General features: G+C 42.6%; 1 protein-coding gene across 4 annotated transcripts in view; it reads left to right on the forward strand.

Moving 5' to 3' along the window:
• The first annotated feature begins 5,277 nt into the window (after positions 1-5,277).
• TIAM2 (TIAM Rac1 associated GEF 2) overlaps positions 5,278-16,470 on the forward strand; it is a 90,972-nt gene continuing 79,779 nt past the window's right edge. For 3 of the 4 annotated variants that reach the window (XM_055713799.1, XM_055713803.1, XM_055713802.1), the window contains exons 1-3: positions 5,278-5,390; positions 6,438-7,637; positions 13,548-13,983. In XM_055713799.1, coding sequence (XP_055569774.1) covers positions 6,444-7,637; positions 13,548-13,983 — 1,630 coding nt within the window. In that variant the 5' untranslated portion in view covers positions 5,278-5,390; positions 6,438-6,443. Of the gene's footprint in view, positions 5,391-6,404; positions 7,638-13,547; positions 13,984-16,470 lie in introns of all 4 variants that reach the window. The other variant, XM_055713800.1, reaches the window with a different exon arrangement.

The following is a 16,470-nucleotide window of genomic DNA, read 5'->3' on the forward strand; positions in this document are numbered from 1 at the left end:
CATACTTGTGGTGTTTTGGTTATTCATTCTTTGAATACAGTGGTATAAAATGCAAAGTATCCTGCCAGGAATACCACGGTATAATTATTATGGTATATTTTTGTAATAGGAATGTGATTGAGATTTCAGGAATAAGAAATCTGCTTCTGATTTGTGGAAGCATGTGTCCAAAGTGCGTGGTTCTAAAAAACACAGTAAATTGTTTCCAGTAAGAAACTCCACGTTTAATCCAGCTACAGTGTTGTGCTAACCTGCCTCCCTCGTTAATTTCGTGTATCCATCCATACACAGCCGTGCAGGAAAGCGAGGGCAGGTTCACATTCTAACAGTCTGTATTACTTTCATATTAAAAACCAAAGTAGATTAAAAGTTAATTAAAACTTCAAACCTGTAATTCTGTATCCCTGTAAGAATTCACAAAGCGCACTGATTCTTTGCAAAACTTATGAACACTTGGTATCTGAAAGATAGTTATATACAATTTCCAAGACTTTATAAGCCATTTAAAAAGGATGGTGTTTTAACCATTAGGTGAAGGGAATATAAAAGTAGTTTGAAAGAAAACATAGGAATTGCTCGGTTAATAACAAAAAAATGCCCCCCCCAAAAAACCCCAAAAAGCTTTTCCTGATGTAAAAACCCACTAATGTAGTTACTGTGCATCAAAGCCTGCAACATTTCTAAGCAGATCTGCCATTAAAAGAAAACAAGTTGGTCATATAAATGAGGGGGGTTTGTTTCTGTTTCCTTTTTTTTATTGCTCTGAAATACTTTCAGATTCTCCATTATCCCAGCTCCACTAGTCCTGCTGACAGTCTCCTGGGGTGCAGTTACGAACCACACACTCAGAGCAGCCACCTGTGCTCAGACTCCAACGCTGCCTCTTCTCCTCCCCATGCCTCCCCACTCCACTGTGCGCAGTCTGGAGGTGGCCATGTCTGCCCCCTCTGCAGCTGGGACTCCTTGCCCTGACCCTGTGGAAATACAATTTTCAAACACAGCAAAAAGCATACATGACTCTCTCCTCTTGCTTCATTACACAGGATATGCTCTGCCTTTTGCATATAAATACCCTTTGTATAACAAGTATTTATATTTCTGCAAGGTAAGTTGAAGCTGTGCCTTTCTTTGGCAGTCATTTATACCTGTGTGGATGGCTGTGAGGGACCGTGCTGGGTGGCAGGTACTCAAGAATTGGTCCTGTGCCCTCTGGAAAGGTACCGCAGTGGTGCAGATGACAATCCTTCTGTTAGTGAAGGAGGCCTGAAGAGGTTGTGACACGTGGTTACTGCTTAAGCTACAAATAGGAACAAAATACTTGATTAGCTTATTTCTTTCTTGAATAATTTTCTGTCCTTTCCTCAAGAACAGGTTGCCATAAAAAGTGTAAACCGTGTCCTGGTGTGGTAAAAAACTGAGATGATGTAGGCTTTTATTTTTTAGGGGTGAGGTAGCTAGCTCTAGCTTTTACCTATTTTCTATCTCTTAATCTAGCTTTTCTTTTAAAAGCCTTTTTCTTGTTAAAGACGGGAGGTTTTAATTTTAAGCTCTTCTGCTGCGCATACAGAGTTATTGTTCCTGGTAATGCTGAAGACTGTCATGAGTTCCTGGATTTCTTAATGAATCCTCACTCAGTGGTGCTAATTTGATGGGATGACGTTATCCTCATCTGGACCAATCCATACTGTTCTTTTTGTCACTTTTTTTTTTTGCCATTTTTGCACTGATGCCATGTTTAGTGAAGTGAGAATCAACTTCCCTGTACTTCATCCGCAGATTTTCAGGGAAACTTCAGCAGGGATTAAATGGTTTGTAGATCACTTGCATCTACCCATAAATGTTCATTGTCACCAGCCATCCAGAGGAATAAAGGCATCAAAATACATCAGAGAGATAGCTTTGGTGCATGTATTCATGTCTCATGAGGGTAACTTTTTGACCCAGGCTAAAGCTTAACATTGCTAGGGCTGACATTGGTTGAGCTCTTCCAACATCCTGAGCGGCAGGATTGTCAGTCCCAGTGGGGGAAATCTGCTGAACCTCGTTAGGAAGATACTACCACAGTCTCTTCCCTTTTTACAACTGGTATATGGCCACTGCCTGATGCTGGCTGTGGTTGTGGAGCATTCAGTCTATTTAATGGCTCTGTGCTTGCCCCCTGTCAGTCTGGAGCTTGCCATTTTCTGACCTGTAGTTTTAGAGAGTGTCAGCCTGGTTACTGTGATGATACTGGAAGTATAATGGCTCGCAGCAGTGAAATCACGTTTGGCGTGTGTTCCCACTGTAGCAGGAACAACCAGCGCAGGAGCCTGTGTCTCCCTGGACTCAGGTCTCCCATTAATTCATAATATAATAATTCCTTGTTGTATCTCATAAGCAAACCTGGTACTAGGATATTATTGTTACTGTTCAGTTTTGCTTACAATATGGTTTGCAAGTCAAGTTTTATAAACCTTTATTTTGAGAGATTAACACTGGGGAGGAAAGCACCTGTGCGGCTGTCGAGCACTGCTTGTATGTGTGCTCACCTTAATCTTAAGAAAGGCATTTTCCTCTCTAGCATTTATAAAGCAGTCTAGTTGTGGTGGTATTAGTGAGGGAATATAGGTGGCAGGCACTTCTCTGGAACGGCTCCTGAGCTCGTCATGTTTGTTTTTGGGAGCCAAAAAGGTCTAGGGGAACTTCATGTGGAGAAAACCCAAGGTGGGGAAATACATTTTTAGCTCTGGGGTTATGATTTGCGTTTAATTATTGGGTGTGGTGGGGATGGTGGGGTTCCTGGATTAGTATGTTTGTGTAGCTGTGTTTTTTGAATGTGTCAAGGGGAACCAGGGTGAAGATTAAAAACGTCTTTTTTTTTTAGGAAACATGGGTATAATTGAAAGCAAATAAACTCTTAATAGTCATCTTCAGGCACAGTGACCTGCTTTCTAAATATGCTGATTATAATTGCAGAAAATATAGAAACGGTTTTGCTCACAAGAAGTATTCATCCCTCTGCATAGGAAGAGAGAAAAGCATGTTGTCTTCTGCGGTGGTAGGTTTCTGTGAGAAATATAGGGAAGGCTGAACTCCGTCCCCTGCACTGTAATTTCCAGTGCTTCCACAGTTCAAATGGCATAAAACGTGTGAGTGTTTGGAGCGAGCACAGCTAGAGCTTGTCCACGACCGCCCCGCTGCCCCAGTGTCACACTGCCTTTGGGCACAAGCCGACTCGCTCTGCTCCCCCCTATTGTAATTAGCAGAAAGAAGATCACTCCACACAGGTGTGAGGCAAGGGGAAGGGCATCACAGCTGATTTTCAGGGTGACATTCTTTGTGCAGCCTCACAGATGCCCCCCATTGGTTATTGCAGCATGCGTAGCTTTCTGGATAGCCGGGATGCTGAGAAAAATCCCTTAGGGCTATTTCTATGGGATTTATTGATGGTTCTGTTGTACTGCTGATTCCTGCACAGACTGAGACACTGTTTTGTAGACATTGTACTCCGAGATAAATTTATTCATTCACCCATTATGTGACCTGCGTATTGGATCAGACACACACAATGGACCCTGGTAGCAGCAGCTTCAGCCTTGACGAATTGAATGTCTATCTTCTGAGGTGCATGACAGCAGCTTGCTCAGTACCTACTCTGTTAAAAGGATTACCTAACCATTGCACAATCACTATGGAGACCAGATGGTCTTTTTGCCTGTTTCTTTAGACAAATTGGGTTCAGTGTTCCCTTATGAATAGATATAAGCCCTTCAAAGCCCCCTTGTTGAATACTTTCTGCTCTCAGATGAAGAATTCTGAATGTAAACTTATTGCTTGTTTGTGGTCTGTGCCTCCTGGATCAAGGAAGGCAGTTTTGCTGGGGGTTCACGATTTGTTCAGCAGCTTGGAGCTTAGGAAGTTTGTGTGTTGTCTTCTGTTTACCTTAAATCGAAAGTCTTCTGTTCAGTCCATGTTGTATATGACATTTTAAAACTGTTCACATAAATGGGTGCACTTAGCAGCACAGGCAAATCAAACCTGCAAGGAAGAGATGTCTGAAATAGCAACCTTCCAAGTCATTAGAGAGGATAAGCAAGTTAAACAAATTTAATTTTTTTTTCCCCAGTGTAAGATGAAATTTATGTGACTTACCTGTTCTATCAAATATCTTTGTGATAACAGCCATGATTTTGTGTTTATAGGTCTTTAGCATCTCTAGCATGATCCAAAATGATCTATCTCTTCTAAGACATTTATTTGTTAACCTTTTTCTAGGCTTGCTGTTGAGACTGTTTTTAGTTCTAGTTTGCAACCTTTACCATTGTTTTTGGTAAGATGAGCAAAATACTTAGGTTACCCGTGAATGCCTTTAAATATCTTCAAGGTTCTTACACAGTAAATAGCCACAACATGAGTCAAAATGAGCAAAACTCTGCGTGTTCAAATGAAGCAGTTATTCAATTGAAAATCATCAAGAGTAGCCACTGAATTTATGCAGAAAAGAGTGGGTTTTCGGAGTAGTGTGTTAAGAATGGTTTCTAGCTAAAATGTATGTTCCAAAACGGAACCTAAGGTCTTGCACAGCTTCTTTTCTGCAGTGTGTTTCAATCCCTAAACTGCTGTTGCATTCTGTGAGATTCAGCTTCTGTCCTTTCGTTTTGAGTTGTGCCCTTTGTGTGCCAGGTGAAGAGCCGATATGTTCAGAGGGTCAGGAAGAACTTGGGTCTTGTTGCCTCTGGATGTGTACGCAGTGCTTGGAGCTGACTTTTCCTTGTTTTGCTGGTATCTTAATTTAAAATCAAAACAAACCTGAAGAGGGAGGTTGCTAGGTGATTGGTGGAGTGAATTGCATGGTGGCCTTTCACTGCAAGGGTCATAGTTGGAATCCAGGCGTGGGGAAGATGCTGTGGGACATTGCTCTGATCAGTTTGGTCCACACTGTAATCACTGCACAATCCCGCCACCTGGAATTGGTCTTCCGAAAAGAAAACTGGAGTGAGCTCAAAGTTTACCCTAACTCGTCAGTGAGAGGGGAGAAGGCCAGATTTAGAAAATAAAACACTTATCCCAACAGTGACTTAATTGTATTAATTCAATGCCAGTTGTTAAAATGCGTTTATAAAAACATACGTCTCAAGTTCAGGAAGACCCTTAACCAGATGTCTCCATTTTTAACCATTTGTAGCTTCTGTCTGATTTTTTTTTTTTTGGGGGGGGTATTCATTTTGCTTACAGCTGGAGTAAAGTGTAAGTTCTATTTGACTGAAAGCGCTTTTTTTTCTTTCTGATGTTTTCTAGGAAGGCTGCATGCAACTTCATCCTGGTTTTTGGCAAGTCTAGCAGCTGGTCACGAAGACAATGCAGAGCAGGCTAACTGCTAACTGTGCCTGTGTTTAAGAGGGATCCTACAGGTTTGCTCTTCATTTTGTACTACGCTTTTCATCTAAAAGTGCTATGCGTTGGAAGTGAGGATGTTTTTATATATATATATGTAAACTCTAGAAGATAAGATTGTGCTTTCACAATGGCTTATTTTGACAAAGTTTTAATGAAGCTGCAGTGTATTCTCCTAAGAGTGGTAGTTCAAGATCCAACATGCAAAGCAGCATAACGCCAATGGAAAAAGTACAAACAGTGGAGATTCACTTCAAGTAACAAAATGAACAGGTTGACCTTTTTTACTTTGGGGTACACTTTAGGTAAGGCCAAAATCTTCAGTCATCTCACTGGGGCAATTTGCTCTAGTGTGTGCTGTTCACTGGGAATTCAGTAAAAATCTGAAGAGTGTTTTACTAAGTGAACTATTGAAGCAGGCCATGCTGAATAACATAATGCAGTTTGGTGCTGTAATGGAAGATGAGGCTATTGGCTAACCAGGTTCATTTTTGTTTGTTTTTTTGACATGGGGTTTTGGTTTTTCTTTTATTTCTCCTGGATTGACTCAAACAAAAAGTTGCGGTTTGTGGAACAGTTTATTGAGGTAACACTTGGTTGCACAGAAACCAGTCAAGCTGAAACTGCAGTGGACTTGTCTCCTGGCAGAAGGGATTTCTCTGAAAGTACAGTTCAATTTACATCTAAGTTATGATTATCGTGCTGTCTTCCTTTCATTATGCCATTGTTCTTGGGAGCCAGAGGTTTTTTGAAGTTATAAGAAAAGGATGTTGCCAAGGGTGTGGGTGGAGAAAGGTGTTGACATGTTTTCAATGGAGTTAGATTCCAGCTTTATAGCAGAGAGGTAATGAAGCATACAGAGAATAGGCTTTCCTAGCCTGCCCCTGAAGTAAGTTTGGTTATGAATTTAATGTTGTGAATGGCTATTTAATGGCTTTTTTTTGAAACAATTGTTTCATACCATTTTTTAAAAAGGCAGTTTCCTGTGTGGAGGGTAAAAATGGTCTGTTGCTTTTTGCTCTGTCTTCTAGCCATTGTTCCTAATGAAACTCTTCTTAATTTAGTGGAAAATGGGGAATTCAGAAAGCCAATACAGTCTTCAGGGATCAAAAAACCATGCTGCTGCTACAGCTGGTACCAAGCAGAAGCCTTGCTCTCTGAAAATTCGCAGCATTCATGCTAAAGATGAAAAGTCTTGCTCAATGCATGGATGGGGACATACCAGTAGTGGCTCAAACTACAAATCAAGGTCCCTTGCCAGAAGCTGCCTTTCACACTTCAAGAGTAGTCAGCCTTATTCATCTAGACTAGGTGACACTGTGGTGAAGGTCTCCAAAAGCAGTGCCCATGCCAAACACAAGACAAATGCCTCAGGAGACTACTGCCAAGGAAACAACACAGTGTTTTTGCCCGAGAATGGTTTGCACTATATTGGCCTTCAACCTGGAGGTAATCACACTGCCTCTCGAGAACGAAATGGACACATTTTAAATTGCTACGGAAAGAATGAGAGTCTTGCATCAGCCTCCCAGTCAGAGGACAGGAGGAGTCCAAAGGTTCTCATTAAAACACTGGGGAAGCTGGACGGTTGCTTGAGGGTTGAGTTCCACAACAGCAGCAACAGCAAGGTCCCGACGGAGGAGTCCAGTGGACAGGTCCAGTTGCTGAGATATTCACCTGCTTTGGAATCTAAGCCGAATAACCTGCTTGATGTCAGGAGGAACTCCAGTGCAGACTGCTCTTCAAGCCATCGTCTGTCACCTACTGGTTCAAGGCTTCAGTCCAGTAAAGGAAGCTCCCTCAGCTCTGAGTCTTCATGGTATGACTCCCTCTGGGGAAATGCTGGTGATATCAGTGAGTCGGATGGTCCGTATTTGACCAGGAGCACTCCAGATACAAGCATTCATGCCAGTTTTCCAGCAAGCAACAAGAAGTCCTTCAACCAAAGTTCATCTCTTTCCTCACTCCGAGATCTCTATAAGGATACAAATCTGGAAAGCACTCCTCCATCTGGGATCAGGCTGTCTGATGAGTACATTGACACTCATGGCAGCCTAAGCAACCGTGTCTCATTTGCCTCAGACATCGATGTGCCCTCCAGGGTAGAGCAGGGAAGTCCTGCCCATTACTCCTCCTACACACTCCCATGCAGAAAGTCCAAGCCCCTCAGTGAGGAAGCATCCAAGAAGGACACATTAAAAAACCGAATGCGACGCATCAGTGACTGGACGGGAAGTCTCTCGAGGAAGAAAAGGAAGCTGCAGGTATGACAATCCCCAGCCTAAGTGCCTGAAAGTTAGTTTGTAGATTCCTCTTTATAAATGCAGTGATTGCATCATGTTTGTCTTTCTCACAGGGTAATTGCTAATCCCATTTAGTAATTTGTGGAATTCTGAGAAGTATTGCATCCCTGGAGCTGTCTGAAATGTCAACAGCAAAAAAAGATACGCATTTGTGTGTGCAAATTTTGCCCTCCTGTTTTGTCACCCTCTTAGTTAACTCCAGTCTCTGCAGCCTAATCTCTCAGTGAATTAGCTTTTGAAATCATTGCATTACTTAAAAGGTGACTTAGAGTTTTTAAGCCTTCTCTTTATTTCAACTGTGAAAATATAACCTAGATATATATACACTATGAATTAGCATATATTATCTAAAGAGTGTGGAAAGAGCAGTAGAAGAAGGATGTTATAAATATCTTTGCAGGTATTCCCTATTTGTATTATTGGCTTCACCATGCTGGTTTCACTAGAGGTCTGTCTCTAGCAAGGCAAGCAACTATAGAGTATCGACCAGAGCTGCTGGTTCTGCCTCCACCTCCTTTGAAGGCATTAATTACATGGAGCACCCTCCTCATTCCTGTGTGTCAGCTTAGTTCAGCTTAGATGGAAAAGCTTGAGTTGCCATCTGGCTCGCCAGGAGATGGTGGTGTGAAGAAGGAGATGGAGGAGGGCAAAAGGGAGGGAAAGGATGTTTCTGTACAAGAATTTAAGGCTAATCGCATTAATAGGAATTTAGGATGACTGTCATCAGGAATGAAATTCTCATTTCTAGCTGTAGGCCCCAGAACTGGCTCTTTAAATGCTAGACTGTGCCTGGGCTTCTGCACGTGAGTTTGCAAGCTGAGGTGGAGGGCAGGGACTGTTTTTGGTTTTGGTTTGGATTCTGTTTTATTTTTTTAAACTCCCTTAGTGTTTCTCATATAAGAGCAGTCACTGTGCATCCCTAAATGAAGGATCCGCTCCCTTTCAGCAACGTGGGGTTGCTGGCCACTTCAGAAGTGAGCAGAGTGAAAGGAACGCCTCCTTCTGCAACTTGGGCAGCAGCTAAAACACACACTTTATGTGGCATGCAGAGTAAACACTGTCTCCTGTGTTCAGGACATTCAGTAATTCAGACCAATACCGTGCTTGACAGGCATCTGTCATCGCAGTGTAAAACTCTTGACACAGACCCTTAGGTTCAGAAATGAGGTCAGCATAAGGTCTGTTAGCATAAATCCTAGGTAAGGGCTACAATACTGGGAAAGTGAAAATGAAAGCTGTTTATTTGGAGCACTTCTTTTGTAAGTTGGTGCTCATGTATTTTATCAGATGCTGTCTTTTCACCTTCTTAGTCAGCTGTGAAAGAGAAGGCAGAAAAACTGGAATCAGTGAAAAGCCTCGGTGCCTTGTGCCAGGATTCTTCACTGGTTTCAATATCTGTAGCTGCTCTGGATTTTACATCCAGGCTTTACATACAATCTCTGCATCCCAGACCTTTGCCATGTATTACTTAGTCATGACATTTTCAGAATGGTATTTGTGGTGCACGATTCATAGCTGTTTTGAATTCACTGTGCAGTGAACTGACTTCAGACACAGCAAGAAAATTTGGCTGGTGAGATTGCATCAAGCTTGAATCTGATTCTGGTGGAAGGAAATCAGCCCTAGCTCCCGAAACGCTGATTTCTTAGAAAAAGGCATAGGAAATAGTTAGTCATTGACTTTTATCAGTGAAGTGTCCAGCAACAGGAAGGGTAAGAGGGGTAGAAAATGCTTTATGATTCTGTCTTACTTGTGAGGCTTGGTCGACTCCTTTCCACCTTGCACACTTTGAGTAGCCTGCGTCTCTTCTGGGGGTTGCCGTGTTGTAGTTTGGTAACACTTATGCCCTCACCAGGTCCTTTGGCTTAAAAATGCAGAAGTACTGTGTGCAGTTACGATCTGTCAGGTGGTTAGTCCCTGTTTGTAGGACTGTTCATCACAGCAGTTGTAGCCTCCGTGCTTTGCTCTGAACAGCGTGTCCCTTCCTCAGTACATTACTAATAACTGATTGTGAGTCACTTGGGCTGAACAAAGATGAAAGCTGGAATATTTCCCTATATGTAGACCTAAGCACTGGTGCTGGCTGAGCGGATAGGTCCCGCTGGCTGCCCCAGTGGAAACAAGTCAGCTAAGCCTCCTGCTTCATGGGGGCACAGGACCGGGAGGCACGGCCTTGGGATATGAGGCCGGTCCCTTGCCTCTAGAAAGGCAGTGAAGTTTAATCCCCTTTGTGAGCAAATTGCAGCTTAAAATCAGGTGGGCTTTACCCCGTCTTGGAGGCTGTTTCCAAACCCTCTTACTCTGATGATTGCTAATTTGCAGAGTAAATGTAGTCATGGCCAGTTTGTTCTGATGCCAGTATTGTCTGCTACTTTAGTTATTCTTCCCTATTATTTCATCTGTTACTATTCATTTAAAGGGAGAAATGGTATCTTTTCTTGGCCAGCATTTGTGGGGCTATGCAGACTGTCTTTGGTCTCCTGTCTTAAGATAGGAAGTCTGTTTCCTTTTCATTCTGGCACTCTTCCTCTGCACCTGTTTTAAATCATCCATAAACAGATTTGGATATGGGATATTCCAGAGCAGCCCTCAGCTGTACCCTGTCCAGTGACTTGGATGTTTCCTTATGTCTGACTTGTTCTGATACTTGATCTGATATATTCTGGAACTGAGTTTGCCTTTCTAATAATGGTCTCATGTCAAGACTTGCAGTCTTTCTATGCCATGACCCAGTTTTCATTTCATGAGGGTGTCCTAATGTAGTCCCTTGATGCATCACTGGTACTCTACCGCATGGCACATCCTCATTTAAGTTTAATCCTTGCTGAAATGGCACTGGGGAGATGGCTATATCACAATAGGCTACATGTGAGCAGCAAGGTATATGTGATGCATGTGAGACCTGTGGACAGAATTTAGTCAGACTTGTTGCACAGTCAGCCACTGCTAAAGGTGGTGGTGTAAACTCAGTGTGCAACTGTTCAAATAGCTGTATGCTCCCTAACCTCCACCTTTGTGTAACATGGAGAATATGCAATATGAAAATCCAGCCACCAGAAACAGCTGCTGCAGATAGGTTCTTCAATGAGGTAAACAGCTTCCTTATGGGAATAATTTCTGAAATTTCCTGACTTTATAAGCCAGAGCCCTGCAGTGTGGTATAAAGAGAATTTAAAAGAAAAGTACATTGAGACAACCTTTTTATTTGTCTTGAAAACTGGTATTAGGTTCTACTTTCAGCTTGGTTCCTAATTAATTTATCAGGATGCATTGTTTCCTATGCTGTTCTTTACAGTTAATTATTACATGCGTTGCTTTGTCTAATTGGTACCTTAGTTAGGCACTTTATCTTTTGCATTATCTGTAAGTATTCCAGGGTATATCTCAGACACTGAGAGATCTGCTTGAACGCAGCTGAGCAGAAACAGTGGTAGTTTTCTGTCATCGCTAGATGCAACAGAGAGAAAATGAGCAGAAAGTCACCCTGGCAGGGAAACCACCACCACCAGCAATTTGGGTCAGACCTTCTCAGTGGTGACCAGATACTGCTACAGTGACAGCCTCCCTGAGGACCAGCAGAGACTGTGTGACTCAGCCAGTTCTGTTCTTTGAACAAAATGAAATATGAGTGATCTCATGGTGAAGTATATATAGTCATTTTGGATCCTGTTTTCCTTCACTCTGCTCTGATACTTCCTCATTTCTATCCTTTCTGTGTGCGTGGAGAACACATAGGATGTGGTTAGTGGCTGCCCATGGACAGGTTGTGTCCCACCCTTTTCATCAATCCTTCTTGTGCCAGTAGTGGCCCTTCACAGCATACACCTTTTTATGTATGTGTCCCATGTTTTTCTTACTAGTGCTTTGGGATTGAAAGAAATATATATTCTTTATAAACTGTTTGTTAATGTTTTCTAGAGGACACTGGCAGTTCCTGGAGAATAGTCAATTAAAATATGGGATTTTGGCACACATGTACAATGGCAGTAATTAAAAAGAGGGTGGAGAAAGCTTCCAGTTTCCCACCAAACTGCAGATGGCTGGCAGATTTGTACGATCTGTGTTGTAGGGTCACTTTGTGGGCATAAATACATTACACACATGATTATTTGCCTCCCTTGATTCCCTGCCTTTATCGTATGTAAAACAAAACTGTTGATGTTTAGGGAGTTACTCTTGGAGAACGCTGATTAACACTCTGCAATAAGATTTGAGGAAGATGCTCCACTGCGAGGAGAAATGGACCCTTGTTGTCAGAAACAGTGATCTGAAAAGCCAGATGCAAACTTCCATGTACCTTAAGAGAATGTGGGTTTCAATTCAAGTTGGCTTTTGTGAGGCCACAAGCAACAGTGTCCTGCTGCTTGAGAAGTGGCTCGTCTGGTGACGCTTGGGAGGGCGTGTGATCCCACTGTTGCTCTTGGCTGCACACTGGAGGTCCTGATGCTATCAAAACATGGCACAGCTTTTCCGCTGCAGTTTTGAAGAGCATCAAGTAGGAAGCAAAGGAACAAAAAAGTAGTTGTTTTCAAAGCTGCTGGTGAGAGCAGCTCACAGGAGACCAAGGTTTATTTACTTTATTCATGTACAGAAGTCTATGAGCAAATAAATGCTTTTAGAGAAGCAGTCTAAACTTGAAAGTATAATAGCTGTATTATTATGGAGGGTAATAGCTTCACTTCTTGAATTGTTTATAGCCACCTCTTCTCTTCCTTCACACTTTTACTGCAAAAGGCAGCAGGTTTTTTGTGTTGTATGTTCTTAAATCTTGGCTGCTTTTAAATAGCATCAGCAATACTTAGGTTGGGAAGACAATAAATGGCTTCTTACAATGGATGTGGTGGTTCTTGACAGTGAAGTTAATCCAAAGAGCTCTGTCTCGGGGAGTATGAAAATCCATGTCCACCACTGGACCCTGGGAGAGTTGAGAGCAGTCAGCACACTACTGGGAAAGGCTTAAGAAGGAAAAGGCCCAGTCTGCCAAGGTCCCACGTCAACAAGCAGTGGCAAGAAATGGGCCTACATTGCCATACGTATCACAAGGCAAAGTGGAAGTCATACCATCAGACTTGAGTATTTCAAATAAAACTGGCCAGCCCTCTCAATACAAGGGATAAAGCTGCACAATGCAATTAGGAGAAAGGCTCATCAGTGCTAGATGAGATAGTCAAGCTCCCAGAGGGTTTCCAGCAAGTCAGAAAATACACACCTCTGCAGTCCGGAGACTGGATTCGTGCCAGTCAGCAACTGCATCTTTCTTTTTTCAAATCACATCTTCTGTTAGATCCGATTTTAGTTAATTGGTCAATACTAACAAGCTTAAAATAAGCTCAACTTTTGACCTGTTTTGTGTTGGTTAAGCACAATCCATATGACAAATATAAAGTGGAGGTAAAATCAGCCTAGCGGTGCTGAAGCTGAATGTAGCTGCCTCACACAAATAGGATGTCACCAAAGTATTGAACACCCTATAATAATAAAGAAAGTTGTGACACTGTTCCTGCTTATACTCAAACAGACATGTAAGCAGTGGTGCCTGAGTTTCAGCCGGAGGATGTGGTTGTCTTCTGTAGTCCTTCAGGTTTCAGCCAGTAGAAGCCCCAGTAGTTACTAGAGAATGTGGAGATTAATTTCAGGTGTCTGAGTTACCAAAGTTTGCAGACGTAGTGGTTAGGGTTTAATGGGGTTCTGCTGAGAAAACCATGAGTGGTGGCACTGACGGTGTCAGTGGCTGCTGAGTTAAAGCCTATGATGTAATGGTGAAAAGAGGTGGCCCTTGATTAAGGAACTGGCCGTGGCTAAACATGAAACAAATTTAAATGCCAAATGAGGTGTGTCTGGTGACTGCTAACAAATTCCTTTTTTGCACAGGAGCCAAAGTGTAAAGATGGGAGTGAATATTTCGACAGCAGAACGGACAACTTCACCATGGACACGCTGGCACCATCGCAGCTCTCTGCTTTGCTGTGGTCACCCGGTTCCAGCCATGTCCTCTCTCAGAGAAGTGAGTCCACCAATGCGGTCAGCAGTGATGCTCTTAGGCAGAACATTTATGAAAACTTCATGCGGGAGCTGGAGATGAGCAGGACAAACCTGGAGAACACCGAGACCTCATCCGAAACGGAAGACTCCAGTGGCGAGTCCCTCAGCTCCTTGGAGCAGCTGGATTTGTTGTATGAGAAAGAGCAAGGAGTGGTGCGCAAGGCAGGGTGGCTGTTCTTCAAACCCCTGGTGACCCTGCAGAAGGAGAAGAAGCTGGAGCTGGTCACACGGCGCAAGTGGAAGCAGTACTGGGTCACACTCAAAGGTAAACCCCTGTGTTGGTCCTTTGGCTCGGCAGCAGTACTTATTTCCATTGTGTCTCAGCAACTTTTCATGCATGCTGGTTTGGAAATTGGAAATGGAAATTCATGCCTAACATTACATAGACGGTCTACCCAGACACTTAAAGTGGAGCATGTGCTTAAGCAGCCCACTGAGTTGAGGTGGTGCTCATGTCCTTGGTATTGCACATGCAGCCTTGCATGTCATGCCATGGTGGGAATTGTTTTGTCTGTCTTCCCCGGTTCTGCACTCATGCAGAATTGAGGATTTGAAGATGCTTTGGAATGTTTGGAGGTCAAAGACCAAACTGAACCAAAACTGAGAAAAATAGGGAAGTTACACCTCTGTCTTGGGAGGAGTCAAAATTTAAGGATCAGGAGAAGTCCCTGGTGCTCAGTTCCCAGTGACAGGCACACAGTTCCTTGGGCTTTGCTACAGGCTTTACTTAAAGTTAGGGTAAGTTAATGTAAAAACGTTCAGTTCATTGCCAGTGCTTCAGGTGGCAACATAAGGAAGAGGTAAACTCCCTGTGGTAGAGCATTTACACATAAAAGTGTGTGATTCAGGGCAGAGGAGGCCCCAGCAGCAGTAGGAGGGGAAGCCCTGTGATGCCTGAGGCTTGGCTGCCATGGACCATTCCCAGTGCTCACTAGTCTCCCTCCTTTCCCTGGATGGTCTTTCACCTTGCCTGCGCCCTGTAATACCAGTCCCTGCTGGCTTTTGGCATGCCCATCCTTGTGTCTCTCCTGGCCATTCCTGCTGTGAAACAGCCCTGTGGGAAGGCAATCCTCTTAAAAGGTGCTGCTGCTGGTGGGCTGCGGTGTCACTGCTGTGCTTAGCGCTGCACTCGCGTGCGTGTTGGTGGTTCAGAGTAATCGAGCAGGTAGGTGTTGCTTCAAGAAGCATATGGGTGTCAGGAAGTGTGAGAAGGAAAACCATCTATTGTGGGGAAGGGGAATTTAATGAGTTCATAGGCTTTTTGTTGGTTTTGTTTTTTTTTTTTTGAATTGCATCCAAAGGATTTGCCTTTCAGTAAATATAATGCTAAGTTAATGAGTAAGGAAATGATCAAACTTAATAATTTCCTAGCATATCTGCGTCTGGAGGAGAGAGAATAATAACTTTCCCACAGGTTGCCCTTTTGAAAATTCTGCATGGGTGTAGACTTGAAGAAAAATGAACAGCAAACAGCAAGTGCTGGGAGTGTTGTCCTTGATAATGCTGATTTAAAAGAAGCAAACTCATAAGAACGTAGCAATTCTGCCTAATAATTCAGAGGCCTGTTATCAAGGGATCAAAATGTAGGCAGTCCTAACAGTTTAAATCACTTACCCTGATCATCAGATAGCATGATTCATGCTTACAAGCAGTGTATGCAAAGGAAAAACTGTATCTGAATTCCACCTTCTTACTGTGTTTACATTATGGAGTATGAATATGAGTTTGATCTGCCTCTTATAAAATTCAAGTAGTTTCTAAACAATCCTGTCAAAACTCTAGACTGAAGTACATTATATACTAGTTGTTCATGCATTTCTGGGGTAATGAAACTCTGGGAGGGAATTTAGGTTCTTCATGTTTGGTTCTTCGCTATAAAATTGGCTTATTGGTGACTTGGAACAAATCACGTCCCTTCTTGCTACCCGAATTTCCCCAGCTATAAAAAAGGAATAATAAAATTCTGTGAAAAGCTTTATTAACTTCTAACATTGTAAGAAGTATTAGGTACAGGGCTTTTTACTTCAGATGGCTGGCATGGCTGCATTCATGGTGCCGAATCTCTTCCGCTTTGTTAGCTGTTTTAAATATACATTCCTCATTTCCTTGATCTCATACCTTTATTGTCCTGTGGAGACTTCTGATGCCAAAATAAACTTGCCTGTCTGGATATCAAGGCGTAGTTCTGTTTTCATAATATGCTGTATCAAGATCAAGGCACTTGCTTTGGTTCTCCTTATAGAGGGTTTTGAATAAATCTGTATTTAATTTGTTCTTGAAGTTTAAATAGCCAAGATATTTTAAAATATGACTTAAAATAGCCACATATGCAAATGGAGAACAGCATGTTTCTTTGCACTCTGTTGAGATGTGTTTAATTATAAATATGCAGAAGGCTTATAACCATCTGGTTACCTGCCAGACTTCAAATATACATGTCCTGAGGCCTCTGCTCTACTTTCAGGGCCACCAAGACCTGAGCTTGAATAGTAACCCTTTAACAAGAACTCTCTTTTCTATCTGTCCTGTCTAATTAGTTTATTTTAACGAGGGAAGTTGCTTTCCCTTTGCCCTCCCGCTTCAGTTCAAGTTTTGATTAAAATACTTGGATGATAATCAGTCCCAGTGGGTCTGTCGGAGTTTATGAAACTGGCTGTTTCCAGGGATCACTGGGCTTGACCTGAAGATACACCTGCGGTGCCATACAGCTGAACACACACACAAACCCTTCCAAATTTTTAATTTATGTAAA

This window comes from Falco cherrug, chromosome 6 (assembly GCF_023634085.1).
Source record: "Falco cherrug isolate bFalChe1 chromosome 6, bFalChe1.pri, whole genome shotgun sequence".
Lineage (NCBI taxonomy): Eukaryota > Metazoa > Chordata > Aves > Falconiformes > Falconidae > Falco > Falco cherrug.